Source organism: Neolamprologus brichardi, chromosome 9 (genome assembly GCF_056152115.1).
Source record: "Neolamprologus brichardi isolate AB-2024 chromosome 9, ASM5615211v1, whole genome shotgun sequence".
In the NCBI taxonomy this organism is placed as follows: domain Eukaryota; kingdom Metazoa; phylum Chordata; class Actinopteri; order Cichliformes; family Cichlidae; genus Neolamprologus; species Neolamprologus brichardi.
Window position 1 is genome coordinate 36188751 of NC_142112.1, and position 17404 is coordinate 36206154.

General features: G+C 42.2%; 2 protein-coding genes across 2 annotated transcripts; one reads left to right on the forward strand and one right to left on the reverse strand.

Moving 5' to 3' along the window:
- Window positions 1-1898: 1898 nt before the first annotated feature.
- On the forward strand, window positions 1899-9875 carry LOC148101580 (uncharacterized). Its single transcript, XM_087846473.1, has 5 exons — window positions 1899-2071; window positions 2880-2985; window positions 4943-5623; window positions 8002-8598; window positions 8837-9875. The coding sequence occupies exons 2-5, from the start codon at window positions 2968-2970 to the stop codon at window positions 9413-9415; spliced, it is 1875 nt and encodes a 624-aa protein (XP_087702599.1). The 5' UTR covers window positions 1899-2071; window positions 2880-2967; the 3' UTR covers window positions 9416-9875.
- A 5319-nt stretch (window positions 9876-15194) lies between these two features.
- Window positions 15195-16207, reverse strand: LOC148101581 (zinc finger BED domain-containing protein 4-like). Its single transcript, XM_087846478.1, has 2 exons — window positions 15963-16207; window positions 15195-15711 (listed from the first exon to the last, which is right to left on the reverse strand). Exons 1-2 carry the CDS (start codon window positions 16205-16207, stop codon window positions 15195-15197), a joined length of 762 nt encoding a protein of 253 aa, XP_087702604.1.
- Between the last annotated feature and the right edge of the window lie 1197 nt (window positions 16208-17404).

The following is a 17404-nucleotide window of genomic DNA, read 5'->3' on the forward strand; positions in this document are numbered from 1 at the left end:
GACACGCTGGAGAGATTATATCTCTCGGCTGGCCTGGGAACGCCTTGGTGTTCCCCCGGATAAGCTGGAGGAGGTGGCTGGGGAGAGGGAGGTCTGGGCCTCTCTGCTTAGGCTGCTGCCCCCGCGACCTGGCCTCGGAAAAAGCCGATGAAGATGGATGGATGGATGGATGGAAAGTGGAGTTTCATTATTCACAAATTCAAGCCTGTGAGACTCATTTAGACACTGATGGACAATGAGTTTGACACCCCTGCTTCACACTGTTCATAGGGAGATGTTCTCTGTTTTCACATGTTATATATAATCATGTACTTCAAAGTTTTCTCACACCTTTTTGTAACCTGAAGAATGTTTTGGAAACCATGAAAAATCATCAATACGAACAACAAACACAATCTTAAGATGGAATAAATACTGTGTGTAAAATGTATTTTTACCTGATTAGACCAGCCATCCAGCCAAAAGTCACTGATGCACCATTTAATTTGATCATTTAAAGTAATTTGTGAACATGTCCTTGTTGTGTAGAAACATGTCATCCAGTAACTGTATGGAAGACATACGGATCCTCTGTTATTCAGTGCTCATTAAACCATCATTGTTTCTCCTCCTCCTACTCCTCCAGTTACTACAGTCTTCACCCAGAGATCATGCTTTCTTCCAACTTTGAACAACTTGAGTTATTTCTAATATATATTTGTTTGTTGACTCACCTTTATTTCCCCAAAGATTTTATTTTAAAAAAAAAAAACACTCCTGCATGATTTAAGTAATAAAATCTTTCATCAGTTTATAAATTGTAACACTGCTCATGTCCTGTCATCAGAGGCATACTGGATTGATGCCCTTAAAGTCACCAGTTATCCTGATCTTAATGAGGGCTGATTTCAATTTTTATAGTCAGTATCTTTGTCCTGTATTAGTGACACTGTTTTTTTAAAATGACCTGACCTGTAATGCTGTCTGTGAACTGTCAGTGCTGTATGTTTAATATTACTGTGGCTTCAGTGAATCTGTTTTACTGTTCATAAACTTTTACATCTTCTGTTTACAGTCATTGGTTAGACAAGCGCTTTTAGCAGCTTATGAGAGGAGAATGTACTTCCTGAACAACATTGCTCCCTAGAGGCTGAAGACAGTAATGCATTTATCATGTTGTTTTTGATTTTCCGTTTTTGCTCATACATAACAGTAAATGAAAGTTTAGGATGTTGTTGGGATGAAACCAAACACTTCAGTCAACCCACACTTGGACCCTGAAATGTGTGAAGATCTAAATATTTATCAAAGTCAGATTTATAATATGTGATGTATAACTGTGTGGTAAGGGGGAAAAACAAAAACAAGTGTTTTATAATATTAAACACAAAACTCTGGGTCTAACGACCCAGGACCATGACAGTAACGTCATACAAAACCTAAAATCATCTAATCAAACTTGTACAGCACAAAAAAACCCCACTGAAATTAATCAAAGACAGAACTGATGAACTGATAGTTAGGAATTCGTTTCAGTTCAGTGATGGTGGATTATAACATCCATTCAAAGCATTCAAAAAAGAGAAGAGGAAACTATAGAACATGTTATATTACACTGTGGGAAGGTAACTGATCCAAAACCTCAGTAACATAAAAATGAAACTGGATCTTATTGATTTACTGCAAAAAGGACTCAAGAAGTGAAAGTTATTAGGAATTATTCCAGTTTTTAAAAGAGAGTAAATTGTTGCTGGTTGACGTTTCGAATCACACTCCACACCAGTGGGTGGCGGAAATGCACAATTTTGGTGTTTGACAACCGCCAATAAACAATGTAAAGAAGAAGCGTGTTCCGGTATGACGGACGGAGCTATTTTTTTTCACCCAAAGTGAGTAAAATAGTGAATTTGGATGATAAAACAAACTAAACCAACCATCGATATCTGCATCGATCTGCCCACACTTGTCTCCTGGATCGTAGCTGAGATCAGCGTGAACCACGTGGGTCTCTGCTCCCTGATCTGTTTCCTGTGTTTGGAAAGAGTTCCAGCTTCATCGCGGAGTTTCTCTCGGTCTGTGGGCTCATCTAAAGGTAAGCACCGAGCTAACTTTACTGTGAGTTCAGTTCATGTTGAGTTTAGCTCCTGAATGAGGTCTTCTGCTGCTCTCCTCGGTGTCTGTTCACAGTTTATTGTGAACACGTTGAGAGAAGAGTGAGAGAGTGTTTGGAGAAAAACACCAACTAATCATTAGCTCAACATGCTACTGCTGTCGACCCAGCCTCCAGTTTGAGAATTACAGTCAAGTCAGCCTCCACCATGTTTTGTGTTTCCTTTGTATTCTAAGTATTACGGCAGGATATGCGGACACCTGATTTCAAACTAAAGACCAACTTCGACTGAATTAACAGATATGTCAAGAACATAAAAAATATTATTTAGTCTTAAGTCAGCTGCTGTGGATGAACACATGAGAGGAAGTGAACTCCTACAAAGTCTCATTTTAATGAGTCTGGCTGCTGTAAAGTGATGCACAGGAAGATGTTAACAAAAACTAATGAAACAGAGATGAAAGTTCATATTTGAAAGCACAGAGAATAAAAATATATTGTGGTGGTTAATGTGCAGCTCTTGGTGATTTGGAAGAAGAATAAGACTTTATGACTTTCTGGCCCTGTCATAGTAAAGGGCTGCTTAGAATATTAGAGCCAATGTCACAAAGTTTCTCCTGAAGTATAAGTGAGTGAGAGAGTTTCCTCACTTTGCAGCACAACACGTCTCACAAGATTTCTACAAGCAATCAGAGTGAAATTTGTACTTTGTGTTGTCAGATGAACATATGAGACACTTTGACTCTTCAGTGCAGTGTGGAGCCTAACAAAGATCTGTTTTGTGTCCCAGCTGATCAGCAGGAGGAGAAGAGTCTGACGGAGCAGCAGAGGAACATTTTCAGCCATCTGGACTCAGCTGAGTCACTACAGAGGAAACAATGAGCTCAACACAGAAGGTGAGGAAAATATCACAGTTTCACCAAATAATCAGTCACGTCTAAAACTCTCATACTCCCAACCTGTTATATCACTGTGTCGTATATTATGTTGTTTGTTAGAGACCACAGCACATGTTAAAATAAGGAAGGTTTATTCATCAAAATTATTAATAATCAAATGGACATAACATTTTTTTCATGACCCCAAAAAATACACGTTCAAGGTACATTTACTCTATACTTAAGTAGAAGTACAGATACTAGTTTTTAAAAAACACTTCAATAAAAGTATTCATTCACCTTCTTTATTTAAGTAACAGTGAAAAAGTACAGGCTCTGAAATGTACTCAGAGTAAGAAAGTAAAAGTAGCTCCTTGAAGAACTGTTTTTATCCAAAGTTAACTGAACCTTGTGCTTTATTAATGTAATAATAAAATAAGATTAGTAGATGAAATACAAACTATTCATTTCTAATAAAGGTTCTCTGTTTGAATCAGTTTAGTAGAAAATGAAGGAAAATAAAACATGTGTATTTTCTGTTGCCTACATTGTAGAGGGTGACTTTGCCTCTAAACAGGAACATGAGCAGGGAAGAGGTTGAAGTGGGATTGAGCAGGTGGGAACCCTAAAATCAGCTGTAGTGGCTCAGTGTGGGGAAAAGAATCACAGCTCACAATAATTTCTATTGAGAGCTCCAGTAGATTTTCTTAAAGTACAGGCTGTGATCAGCTGACCTGCTGCTCTCTGTGGATGTACACAACTGAATTCAACCAGATGTCAGCAGATGTTTCATGAGCTGTCCTGGCTGATTTCCATCCTCTACACTGACAGTACACTGTCTTTATATTAGACACTATACTGTTGGTATGAAGGTGGAACTCAGTGAATGAATGTCAGCATCATGAGCTTCAGTTTAAATGAATCTCTGCTACACTTGATGTAATCTAACTGTTACATGAGCACCACAGTCACTGTGCACCAGTCACACACTGTTCTTTACTTTAAATCCATCACAGTTCAGCAAACTAACCTGTTTATCCTGCACTAACCTGCAGAGGATCTTCATGCAGTCTTTAAATAACACAGTTAATCTGCCTCAGATTGTTTTGCAGCATCTTTCACTATCTGAAAAAACATAATGTCACATGTACAGACCCAATATTTGATTTCCACACATGAGGACTCACATGTAAACTTTAATCTCCAGTTGATCAAATCCCACTGAGCAGTCCTTCCCTTTAAATCTAACCTCTCTTCTTCCTCTCCTGTCCTGTGTGTCTTATCTTTCTCCATCTCTGAGTGAAGTTAGCTCTCTTTCTTTTCTCTCCCTGTGATGTACAGCAGCTGGACCTTTAGCCAGCAACACACTGTGAGACAAACTGCACGCAAACAGTTTGTGTGTTTGCTGATGTTTGTTGATAGAAACGCTGTATTTGAAATTACCTGTTTGTTCAGGTGCTGTGCAAAAAAGAAAGAAGAACAACGTCTCACTTTAACTCCTGACTATGACTCACAGTTTTGCCTCTTTCATCTCTTTTTATGTTTCATACCCTGGTGATTAGTACACGATCAGGATTGTCTTTCATGTGTTACTTTTCAGGCTCAAATTGATTTGATGTTTGATGCCCTTAGTGATGAAATAACTCCCCTCAAATTTCTCAAACTAAAAGTAAAAAGACTGTTTTGATAATATAATGAGTAGAAAGTCCTTTTTTTTATGTGGGGAGTAAAAGTAAGGAAAATAAGGAAAAAAATGATTTTAGAGTGTTTGAACAGTCATGAGTTATTTTTAACACCAGGTTGGATGTAATGTGTTAGAACTACCAGCAGGTGGGGATAAGAGACCTTTAAGGTGTTTGGTGCCACACTCCACCTTCAGGTTTAAAACTAGTGTTAATGGAGGGAGTTTGAAGGTTGAGTTTGTTCCACGACTGCATTTCACTCACTGCCTCTGTTTGTATCTCTGTCACTGCAGGACCAACATGGAGCGAGAAGTCAGCGCTCTCAGGAGGCCGACAAACCTCACAGAAGAAAGAGAGAAAAAACATACAGCTGTGATGAGTGTGGGAAGGAGTTTACTGTGAAGGCTAATCTAAAACAGCATAAGGTCATCCACACTGGAGAGAGACCGTTCAGCTGTGACGAGTGTGGGAAGGATTTTACTGTGAAGGATAAACTAAAGCAGCATCAGGTCATCCACACTGGAGTTAAAGCGTTCAGCTGTGACTTGTGTGGAAAGAGTTTTTCCAGAAAGGATACTCTAAAATCACACCAACTCATCCACAGTGGAGTTAAAGCGTACAGCTGTGATCAGTGTGGCAGAGCTTTTGCTCACAGTAGCAGCTTACAGAATCATCTAGTTACCCACTCTGGAATTAAGGCATACAGCTGTGACATCTGTGGAAAAACTTTCAGCCTGAAACAGAGCCGAAATACACACCTACGCATTCACACCGGACATGATGTTTACTGCTGTGAACAGTGTGGCAAACAGTTTATAACAAACCAAATGTTACAATACCACATGTTTACCCACACTGAGGAGAGACCTTATAAATGTGACCTGTGTGAGAAGGCTTTTAAATCTCCATATGACCTGAGACGACACCAACAGATCCACACCAGAAAGAGACTCTCCAAGCGCAGTTACTGTGAGGTATGTATTTATATTGTTATCTTGTCATTTTACCCTGACTGTTTGGAACAACTCTGCTCATTAAACTGTGTTAGCATGTTAGCAATTCTACTGCAGGGAAAAGGCTGCATCTGAGGCACAGTTAATCTGCCTCAGATTGTTTTGCAGCAAGTTTCATAATCTGAAAAAAAGACATAATGTCATATGTACAGACTAGAGATGGACCGATCCGATATTACGTATCGGTATCGGTCTGATACTGACGTAAATTACTGGATCGGATATCGGAGAGAAATAAAAAATGTAATCCAATCCATTAAATATCAAAAAAGCACCTCACAAAACTTGCGACATGGCGTAACTCAGCTCATAACCGTAGCACGTGGCAGCAGTATGCATCACGTGATAGAGCGGCTGTGGCGTGCGGGACCTGTCTGCGCTCTGTTTGAGCATTTGGAGCCTGGCTACCAATCTGGCATTTCATCTCTGAGGAAGTTTTCTCAGAGAGAAGTAAAGCAAGTGTGTAAGTTCATCTCTGAATGTTTGTAAAGCTTTCCCGCGTTAAGCTTAACAACCAATATACGGCGCGACTGCCTCTGCTCTCTCTCCCTCCCTCTCCTGCCGCTACTTCAATCATGAAACTGAGTAATGATCAGCTGATCGGCTTTTCTGTCGCGAGTCCGTCTCTCTTGCTTGTTTATCGCCCTCTTCACGCCAGAAAGAGGAAACCAGCGGCTGAACAACAGCAGCACGTTTAACCTTGATAAGCTGTTGTTAGAATTTGTTTAATATTACTTTCTAGACCAGGATCTTTTTCTACGTAGCTGACAGCTGCTAACTGTGCAGGGGCGGATCTAGCAAAGTTTAGCCAGGGGGGCCGATAGGGCATGAACAGGGAAAAGGGGGGCACAAAGACATACTTTTCTTTCTTATTCTCATTTAAAATGTCTATCTTTTAATAAATAATTATACGAAGCTTACACCCAAAGTTTTAATCTGATGTAAAATGTATAGAAGTTTATTACTGTATATAGTAACTATTAAGTCTAATATACCCTAGTAAGCTGTACTACTTTTTCCTTTGGGAAGGTACCATCTGTGCAGTCTGCAAATCTGTTGAAGAAAGATGTTGAATCTATTTAAATGTTCTTGAAAAATAATTGATTTCCGTGCATTTTTCAATGAGGTGGAGGGTGGGTGGTTACCTTTTTTTTTTTGTTGTTGTTGTTGTTGTTTTTTGCTGGGAGTTTTGGAGCCCTATTAGTTAGGTTGCATACTCTTTAAAATACCAGAATAGGGAGGATGGAGTAGGTTTACTTTTATTAGATTGATCAGTATTGCTGAACTATAAAATATTTTGGGTGCAGTGTATTTTTTGCATACAGGTATAACAGAATAGGTTTAGTGTGGTTTTTTTTGTTGTTGTTTTTTTAACTTGAGTATGAACTTATACAAAAAGCAGCAAGATATTAAAAAAAAATTTATTGATTAAAAACACACTATATCAGATTCATATCGGTATCGGCAGATATCCAAATTTATGATATCGGTGTCGGACATAAGAAAGTGGTATCGTGCCGTCTCTAGTACAGACCCAATATCTGATTTCAACACATGAGGACTTACATGTAAGCTTTAATCTCCAGTTGATCAGATCCCACTGAGCAGTCCTTCCCTTTAAATCTAACCTCTCTTCTTCCTCTCCTGTGTGTCTTATCTTTCTCCATCTCTGAGTGAAGTTAGCTCTCTTTCTTTTCTCTCCCTGTGATGTACAGCAGCTGGACCTTTAGCCAGCAACACACTGTGAGACAAACTGCAGTTTGTGTGTTTGCTGATGTTTGTTGATAGAAACGCTGCATTTGAAATTACCTGTTTGTTCAGGTGCTGTGCAAAAAAGAAAGAAGAACAACGTCTCACTTTAACTCAAGACTATGACTCACAGTTTTGCCTCTTTCATCTCTTTTTATGTTTCATACCCTGGTGATTAGTACACGATCAGGATTGTCTTTGATGTGTTACTTTTCAGGCTCAAATCAGTTTGATGTTTGATGCCCTTAGTGATGAAATAACTCCCCTCAAATTTCTCAAACCAAAAGTGAAAAGTCTGTTTTGAAAATATAATAAGTAGTAAGGATTTTTTTTAATGTGGGGAGTAAAAGTAAGGAAAATAAGGAAAAATGATTTTAGAGTGTTTGAACAGTCATGAATTATTTTCAACACCAGGTTGGATGTAATGTGTTTCTACTACCAGCAGGTGGGGATAAGAGACCTTTAAGGTGTTTGGTGCCACACTCCACCTTCAGGTTTAAAACTAGTGTTAATGGAGGGAGTTTGAAGGTTGAGTTTGTTCCACGACTGCATTTCACTCACTGCCTCTGTTTGTATCTCTGTCACTGCAGGACCAACATGGAGCAAGAAGTCAACGCTCTCAGGAGGCCGACAAACCTCACAGAAGAAAGAGAGAGAAAAAACACACCTGTGACGAGTGTGGGATGGGTTTTACTTTGAAGGCTAAACTAAAACAGCATCAGGTCATCCACACTGGAGAGAAACCATTCAGCTGTGACTTGTGTGGAAAGTCTTTTTCCAGGAAGGGTTCCCTAAAAAGACATCAACTCATCCACAGTGGAGTTAAAGCGTACAACTGTGATCAGTGTGGCAGAGCTTTTACTCACAGTAGGTACTTACGAAGTCATCTAGTTACCCACTCCAGAATTAACGCATACAGCTGTGACATCTGTGGAAAAACTTTCAGCCTGAAACAGAACCGAAATAGACACCTACGCATTCACACCAGACATGATGTGTACTGCTGTGATCAGTGTGGCAAACAGTTTACAACCAACACGCATTTACAACAACACATGTTTACCCACACTGAGGAGAGACCTCATAAATGTGACCTGTGTGAGAAGACTTTTAAATCTCCACGTTACCTGAGACGACACCAACAGATCCACACCAGAAAGAGACTCAACAATTGCAGTTACTGTGAGGTATGTATTTATATTTTTATCTTGTCATTTTTGGCTGACTGTTTGGAACAACTCTGCTCATTAAACTGTGTTAGCATGTTAGCAATTCTACTGCATGGAAAAGCAGCTCTAAGTGATTATTCAGATTTTCATTTCAGTTATGATTTTTGTTTGTTTTTTATTTGCTCTTTATTTCAGGTGACGTTCAGGATAAAAATGTTGAAGGACTGACTTACACTGTCTTTGTGTCTTTGTTTAGAAGCAGAGCAACACAGATGGATCCAGTTCCCAGCCCTGTCATCACTGTGGTGGTGGGACAGTATCTCACTGTGACACTTGTGGAAAAACTTTCAGTCGGCAACAAACCCTGAAAACACATCAACGTAAACACACTGGAGACAAACTGAAATACTGCAAAGAATGTGGGAGAAGCTTCACCACATTAAGTGGATTAAAACAACATGAACTCATTCACAGTGGGGTTAAAAAGTACGTCTGTGATCAGTGTGGGTCATCTTTCAGTACTGCAAGTGGGCTTAAAACACACAAACGAGTCCACACAGGAGAGAAACCATACAAGTGCAGACACTGTGACAAAAGCTTCTCACAATCAGGTCATCAAAACAAGCATGAATGTACACACATGGAAGGAAACTACAGCTGTGATCAGTGTGACAAGAGCTTCAGGAATCTCAGTTCATACTCCAAACACAAACAATCCCACGTTACTAATAAACTGTTTCACTGTTACCAATGTGCCAAAACATTCACTAAATTATCTGCTCTGTGCAAACATCAGCGTGATCACTCAGGGCTGAAATCACTCCCATCACAGTGAATATGAAGAGACAGAAAGGTCCTCTTGTGGTTTCAGGGTCAGACTCAAAACTCTTGAGATCAGGCTCCACAGAGGTCAGATTGAATCTCCTGTAAAGATCTGATGAGGCAACTATCAATGAAAATGGTTCCCTAGTCTCATTTTAAGGTTTCTAAACTGTTCTGCTTCAATGTTCATGTCGAGTGGTTCGCTTTGTTCCAGCAGTTGGATGAAGTTTGAGCTGTGATTTCATTTCCTGTATTTCAGGGTAAAGACTGAAGTGACAAATGGAAACATGTTTACAGTCAGAGTCAGATTAACTGTTTTCAGTGGCACAGATGGAGGTTTATCAGAGGAGGAGACTTGGCTGTTCTCCACTCACACTGAACAGGGTTCCTGCAGCTTATTAAAAATCTGACCTGAAAGTTATGAAAAATTTCCTTGTAACACTGAATTACAGTAGGGGGGCTGCTCCGTAATCCAGTTCAATAACACATCTCCCGACATTAAACATAAGCTTATTTAATAATGTGGCTCTCTTTTTGTCCAGATTTTTATTCAGAGGCAGCAACTGTGGTAAGAATTGACCCGGATCTTTACAGATCTTATAATTTAGTGTCAAGTTCATTTTCTTGTTGATGCAGAGAATTTAGATATTTTTAGAGAATCCCATAAAGGATGCATGTAAGTGTCATCTGCTGTTTTATATTTGAGAAAAAAGGTTGAAAGATCTTTAAAATCTTTTACTTTTTTCTTAAACTTGCTGTAGGTATTAAAACTTATGATTTTGTGTTTAAGATGTCGAAATAATTAATTTTGGGAATTCATTTTTTAAAGTTGTGGTTTCATTTGCTCAAAGTTCATCAACGTTTTCCTCATACAAGGTGGGATTTGGACAACCTTATCAGCTCGCCTTGAGAAAGATAGCAAGTGTCCTGGATGGTCCTGAAATAAGCCGAGGTGACATAGTAGCCTTCCAAAGGTTCTCCCTTCAGGTGCAGTCACTAGTTGGGCTGTTACAAACATTAGGACTAGAAGGAGAACTGGAGTTGAACTGTGGATCCCACGTTTCCCGACTAATAAGTAAGCTTCCTGCCGAACAGAGAGCTGATTTTCGTTGACACCAGTTTAAGCAGCCCGGGAGCACCTACACTCTGTACGACCTATCTGCATGGCTTTGTCAGGAGTCCTGGTGTCAAGGATTTGACGGCCAAGCAGGCGTAAGGAGCAGTAGAGAAAGGACCAGTGTAAAGGCTGAGGCCCGTCCAGGCCGACAAACCGTGACAGTCCTACATAACCTAAAGGGGCCATCAGAACACACCATTCCACCAGTGAAGGAGAGTCGATCTAGAGGGAAGGTCAAGAGCAAAGTCTACTGTGCCTACTGTGAGAGCACAGAACACTATTTTAGCCAATGTGATGATGTAGCCAAGCTCTCCAAAGAGGAAATAAAGGACTGGATACAGGTCAACAAACGATGCTGGCGCTGTGCCCAAACTCATTTAGCTGCTCAGTGCACGCTAAAGAAACCCTGCAGCCGCTGCCAGGGTAAACATCTGCTGGCTCTTCACGAGGTAAATGCCAGGACAGAAGGAAACAATGCTGGCATGGCTGCAAAGGAGGAAAGCTACCTAACCAGTTCCGCTTTGGGCTCACTCTACCTTGATCGCCATGGGGCTGGCAATCGTGTCATGCTGAAGACACATGTATTCTTAAATTTATGCTTTTAGCTTTGAGCTAAAAAGAAGTTCTCATCTGTGTACAAAACCAGCAGCAGTAATTATTGAATGTGTGCATGTGCTTTTGAGCCATGGAGAGCGGACTCTAGACACCTTTGCTATACTTGATGATGGTTCAGAGAGGACCATGCTGCTCCCTGCTGCTGCAAAGACTCTTGGTCTGGCAGGCATCCCGGAGGACCTGCCATTACGAACCGTCCGCCAAGATATTCAGATGCTTCACGGACATACCGTATCCTTCAGCGTCTCTGCTGCTACCAACCCTGGATCCTACTACAAGATTGATGGAGCGTTTACAGCAGATCGTCTCAACTTAGCTCACCATACCTATCCTATCGATCAGCTGAGAAGGAAGTACAAATACCTGCATGGGATCCCGGTCCCTGCCCTGAAGGAAGCCATGCCTCTGCTCCTCATTGGTTCAGACCAGCCACACCTGATCACTCCCATAGAACCAGTCCGCCTCGGCCCACCTGGAGGCCCAGCAGCAGTCCACACCCGGCTTGGCTGGACCCTTCAAGGGCCAAGTCTTTTCATGGGGCAGCAGACCCAGCCTGTCCTATCCCTGTATACATCCGCCCAATCAGACGAGTTGCTCAAGCATGTGGAGCGGCTCTGGCAGGTGGACGTGGTGCCTTACCGCTCCGAGAAAGAGGTCACTCGGTCAAAACAGGATCAGCAGGCTGTGGCCCTGCTTGAGGCAAGAACAACTTTCAGGATGGTCGACGGAGTCTTCAGGCATGCTACACCTCTACTCCGTCACCCACAGATGCCGCCACTGAATGCACCAAAGGAATCAGTCATGCCCATGCCTCGAAGCACAGAAAGGATCTCCTAAGTAGCTTAGACACGGATGCGTTCCTCATGGCCCTGAGGTGATACATAGCCAGAAGAGTGACACCGGCAGAGTTATGGTCAGACTGTTGGACCAATTTCAAAGGGGGAGAACGAGAACTCAGAGAAGCCTTTGCCAACATGTCAGAGACATTGCAAGGGAGGCTCGCCCGTCAGAAGATCAGATTCCAGTTCAACCCCCCGGCAGCCCCACATTTCGGAGGTGTATGGGAGAGGGAAATCCGTTCAGTGAAGACAGCTCTGCGCACCTGTGTGGGTTCCCAACCTCTTCACGAGGAGGTACTCCGTACAGTTCTGCTGGAGGTGGAATTGATCCTTAACGCAAAGCCCTTAGGCTACGTTTCCACCGACGTAGCCGATGTGGACCCTGTGACACCCAATAGTCTCCTCATGGGGTGGCCTGATGGATCACTACCCCAGGTGGTCTACTCAGAGACAGAGAACCTCAGTCGACGACGTTGGAGGCACTCACAGATTCTTGCTGATCAGTTCTGGGCAAGATTCATCAAGGAATACCTGCCTGGCTTACAGGCGAGGCAGAAGTGGCAGTCAACTCCTCCTGAACTTCTGGAAAAGGCAGTTGTTATGGTTGCAGATCCGCAGCTGCCTCGAGCCTTGTGGCCAATAGGCCATGTGATCAAGATTCATCGTAGTGATGATGGACTTGTCAGATCTGCTGATGTGAACGTTAATGGACGTGTTTACACCAGACCAGTTGCTCGGTTGGTAGTTTTACCTGCCGTGCCATCGGAAGACAGCGATACTGAGAAGAATAGCAAGTCGCCTCCCGGAACTGATTAAGGAGCCTTTTTTGGAGAGCAAATGTGTAACCACATTTGGGGGTGGCTATATAAAAGGCTCTGGGATTTTATGTCTATGTTCTGCAATATTGTGTGGGGTGGAGTCGTAGGAAATGACGTAGGCAGAAGTTGGGTGTAACGCAATGCTACTCGAGAAGGGGAGATTGTTTTCCGTGTTAGTTCTGTTTACCTCGTAAGCTGTGTTCCTGGTTGCCATCCTTCAAGGTGATGCTCCAAGTGTTAAGTTCCTGACTGGAAGTAAGTTTCCTTAAATATGTTTATTTTCCGATTCTGATGTTGGCCGCGGCTTTAGTTACATTCTACCGCGTTGTAGCACCTCATTTTTTCATCTCGTGACTAGAGGCATGTGCCGCTGGCCGCCGCCATTGTGTAGTAATTTTATTCAGCCACACAATGGCGCCAAAGTCCCTTTGTTTACAGTTAGAGTGGATGTTTCGGCTATGTATGACATTCTCACTGTGTTTATTGTGTCCTTTCTGTGTTTGGAGCAAGAGATGTAAGATTGGCATAGTTCAAATCATATATGTTGTGTTATGTGTATATTCAGATGGATTTGTTGGTTTATTTCATTTAATTCTTTATGTTTATCTTAGTGAAGCTCTTGCTGTATATATTTATATACTCATGGCAACTTGTTTGTTACTACAGACTGCTGGCAACACTGAGCATCTAGGTGGCAATAAAACAGCTGGCGGTGACAATCCAGCAAAGTGGAAGCCTGTTGTCCTCCTTCCTGTATCCTGACCGATACATCATCTTGTTAGCTGCTGAACCTAAAAGAACTAGCCCTCACCAAGTACTCCTCAACAGTAAAGTTGCATAGAAAATTTTGAGAAAAAACACTGGAATAATATATCCATAAGATACTGTACACCAGGGGTCGGCAACCCTAGGCACGCGTGCCACAGTTGGCACGCGAAGGGTTAACTGATGGCACGACCATAACTGGACTGGCCATTGGGCTTACCAGGCATTTGCTCGGTGGCCCGATTTTTTTTTTTTTATTTTGTTTTTTTGTAATGGTATAAACAATGAAAGCGGATTGGCCAGATGCTGGCCGGTGTGTAAAAATAACTCAGTTGTTTGGTGGTGGCATCGCGGAACTTCCACAGATTCAATAAAATTAACAAGTGGTGGAGGCCAGCAGGTGGATGAGGGAGAGGGGAGGCAGGAGGGGAGGCAGGAGGAGAGACCCGAGGCGGCCACCGGTCCGAGTGTCAGGTGAACTGAACTTCAGGTAAGAAGTTATGACCTGCAGTCTATCTGGGTCAGATATAAACCAAGTTTAGGTGGAGTTTATTTTCGTTATGCTGACTTTTTACAGTCAGTTACAATAACTCGTACTGCATGCTAACTAGCATGACGGAGTTTCTATACAGCTGGGTGGGTGCTTTGATGTTACTGATGTTGAACTTCATTTTATTCATAAGGTTAGTTAGTAGAGTTGCCAACCGTCCCGTAAAAAGACGGAATTGTCCCGCATTCAGAGAAATTATTACGTGTTTCGTGTTGAGCGGAGAAGGGATGCAGTTTGTCCCGGATTTCAGTTAGAATGAAAGAAAAGACACAAAGCTGGACTTATTCTGTCTTTATGCTGCACAGCTGCCTCTTCTTCTCTCATTCTCCTCCCTCCCTCTCCTGTTGCTACTTTAATCATGAAACTGATCAATGATCAGCTGATCGGCTTTCCTCTCTTGTTTGTTTATCGCCCACTTTGCGCCAGAAAGAGGAAACCAGCAGATGTCGCGCTAGACAACAGCTGCACGTTTAAGCTTGATCAGCTGTTGTTAGAATTTATTTAATATTAATTTCTAGTATCAGCTGATGTTTGCTGGAGCCACAGCTGTAAAAGCTGCTGGTCATGATATCGGTTTGGTCATCTGGTGAGCGGGAAACATGAAGATGAAACCAGGAGATGTCCTTACTGAATCATCAGAGCTGAACAGGTGATGGAGAAACAGGTAGGGATGCACCGATACCACTTTTCTGGAAAACGAGTATGAGTGCGAGTACTTGCATTTCAGTACTCGCTGAACTGGACATGATTTAAATTTACAGGTAACAGCTTTAGTCCTATAATTTAACAAAAAAACAAGGGACTGGTTTGGAATTAAGAATATTTATTTAAAATGAAAAGCATGTTGTATGCAACATATTACAGAATAAATAATTATGAAAAAAAAATTAAACAGTGACAGTGCAACTCAAGTATTTTTTTTCAGTTTGTTGTAAACTCTGCCGCTTTGAACAACAGAAGGGGCATTAATAAACACCTTTGCTATTTAGTGCACAATATTTGAATAAACTGACAACATCCACCAACATAAAACTGTGGCAGTCAGTGCAACTGAGGTAGGTATTAACATCAAGTCTAAGACGACTCACTTAATGGAGCCTATTTAGAAAAAGTGAGTGGCAGGGTTTTCTTTTTAAGAAAAGTAGCTTTTCTGCATTACCAGCAGTCAGCCTGTTTCTGTTTTCACCTATAATGTGTGACACTGAGCTAAAAAGCCTTTCACTTTCCACACTGCTACATGGGGCTGAGAGGTATTTAGGGGCCATTTTAGCCAAAGTGGGGAACCTGATTTTGTTGACACCCCAGTACTTCAGAGGACTGTCTTCACGAGGGCTTGGGGCCTCTCCGAGGTATGTGTCGAGCTCAATGGCAGCACCTGCTGCCAGCGGCTGTGCTGCCTGGGGCTGCTCCTTAGCGATTTCTTCAAATACAGTGTCCAGACTGCTGCTAGTGCCGGCCTGGGCCTTGAGGAACAGTTTAGCAGGAGGTTCTGCAGCTTCTGCCCGACTCCCCTTTGCCTCAGCTCTGGACATTATCTGCAGCTCCTGCTTCAGGTGCAGCTTGGCCTCTGGAGCAGTGTTGTTGGAGAAGAAGCGATCTTTATACCTGCACAAAATTTATGAATGTATTAATATGTGGAAAAATAGGACTGATTTTAGTTTCCCCTAAACCACTGTGACAAATGCCAGCCATTTGACTTTCTGGTAATAATAAGGGAAATGTATTTCATATTATATATATTGCATACATTTGTATTTGTGTATTTTAGTTACAAATATATAATATTTCAGATGTAAAATAATCTTACATTTAGTACTGTAGTTTATCATTGAATACCTATAGCACACAGACTTTACCTTGGGTCAAGTATGGTGGAGATGAAGTACAGTGGGTTGGTCTCGAGGTCACTGAAGCGCTTCTTGACAGCTGCCAGTAAGGTTGCTTTCATTGTCTTGACGCCGTGGTCCTCATCTGTTTCTCTGTTTAGAAGTCTCACTAGCACAGTCACAGCTGGGATGACATCAGAGGCTAGTGCGTCGTAGCTGCTCACTTTTTTAGTTAGTTCCTCAAAGGGGGCGAGGATGGCAACAGTCGTCTCCATAAGAGCCCATTGGTGAGCGGTGAGATAGGGAGTTCGTGCTCGGACACGCCCAGCACTCGCTTTTGCTCAATGAGGGACTGGAGCATGTAATACGTGCTGTTCCAGCGCGTCTGTACGTCCTGCTGCAGTCTCCTTATTGGCTGGTTGAGTTGTCCCTGAATGTCCTCGAGGCGGGAGTAGGCTAAGGCGGAATGTTTAAAATGCCCAACTATTTTCCGTCCCACTGCTATAGCATCAGCTATGCTCCTCTGTGCTAATAAGCATGGGTAAATAAGCGTGGGTAAACTCTTTGTACGATTAAATTGCTTGTGTTAAATGCACTACCTTTAGAGCCTCCTCTGGACAATTTCGCTGAGCACAATTTGCAGTCCGCCTTTTTTTTTTGGGTCTTCATTCACTTTGAAATAGTTCCACACGGCTGATATGTCTCGCCTCGCCTTCTCCCAGCTCTGAGCTGCAGCCGGGGCCTGGGGGCGGGCACTCGGCACCTGTGATTAACCCCTTACATGCCGCTCAAACATAGAGAGGTCTCAGACTGTGGTATCGGTTCCCCGGTATCAGGGGACTTTTAACGAGTATGAGTACTTTAGAAAATGTGGTATCGAGGCCGATACCAGATACCGGTATCGGTGCATCCCTAGAAACAGGTTTACCTTTTAGGTGACATGAATGAGTTGAAGGGAAGTTATGAACTGTTTCTGAGAGACAAATAATACCAGGATCATTTTCTAAGTAGCTGACAGCTGGTAACTGTGCAGGGGTGGATCTATCAAAGTTTTGCCAGGGGGGCCAGGTAGGGCATTAACAGGGAAAAGGGGGCACAAAGAAATACTTTCTTATTCTTGTTTAAAATGTCTAGCTGTTATTAAATAATTATCTGAAGCTTACAACCAAAGTTTCTATCTGATGTAAAATGTATAGAAATCATACATATACCAGCAAGACTGTACATCACTGTCACAACAGCGTTTGTTTTCATTCAAAGGCTTTATGGCTTTAATACCTGGTGGGCCGGTCTTTAGTCAAAATGCCCAGGTTGTTTTTTTTGTCCCAGTCCAGCCCTGGGCACGACACGCAGTGAATTAATCTGAGAAGGTGCATCAAAAAATAAATGGCCGCACCAGCGGTGCACATCGCAATTCAGCTCGCATAGACACGTTAGTGGTGCCTCTTCTTAATGACGGTATCTTAGCTAAC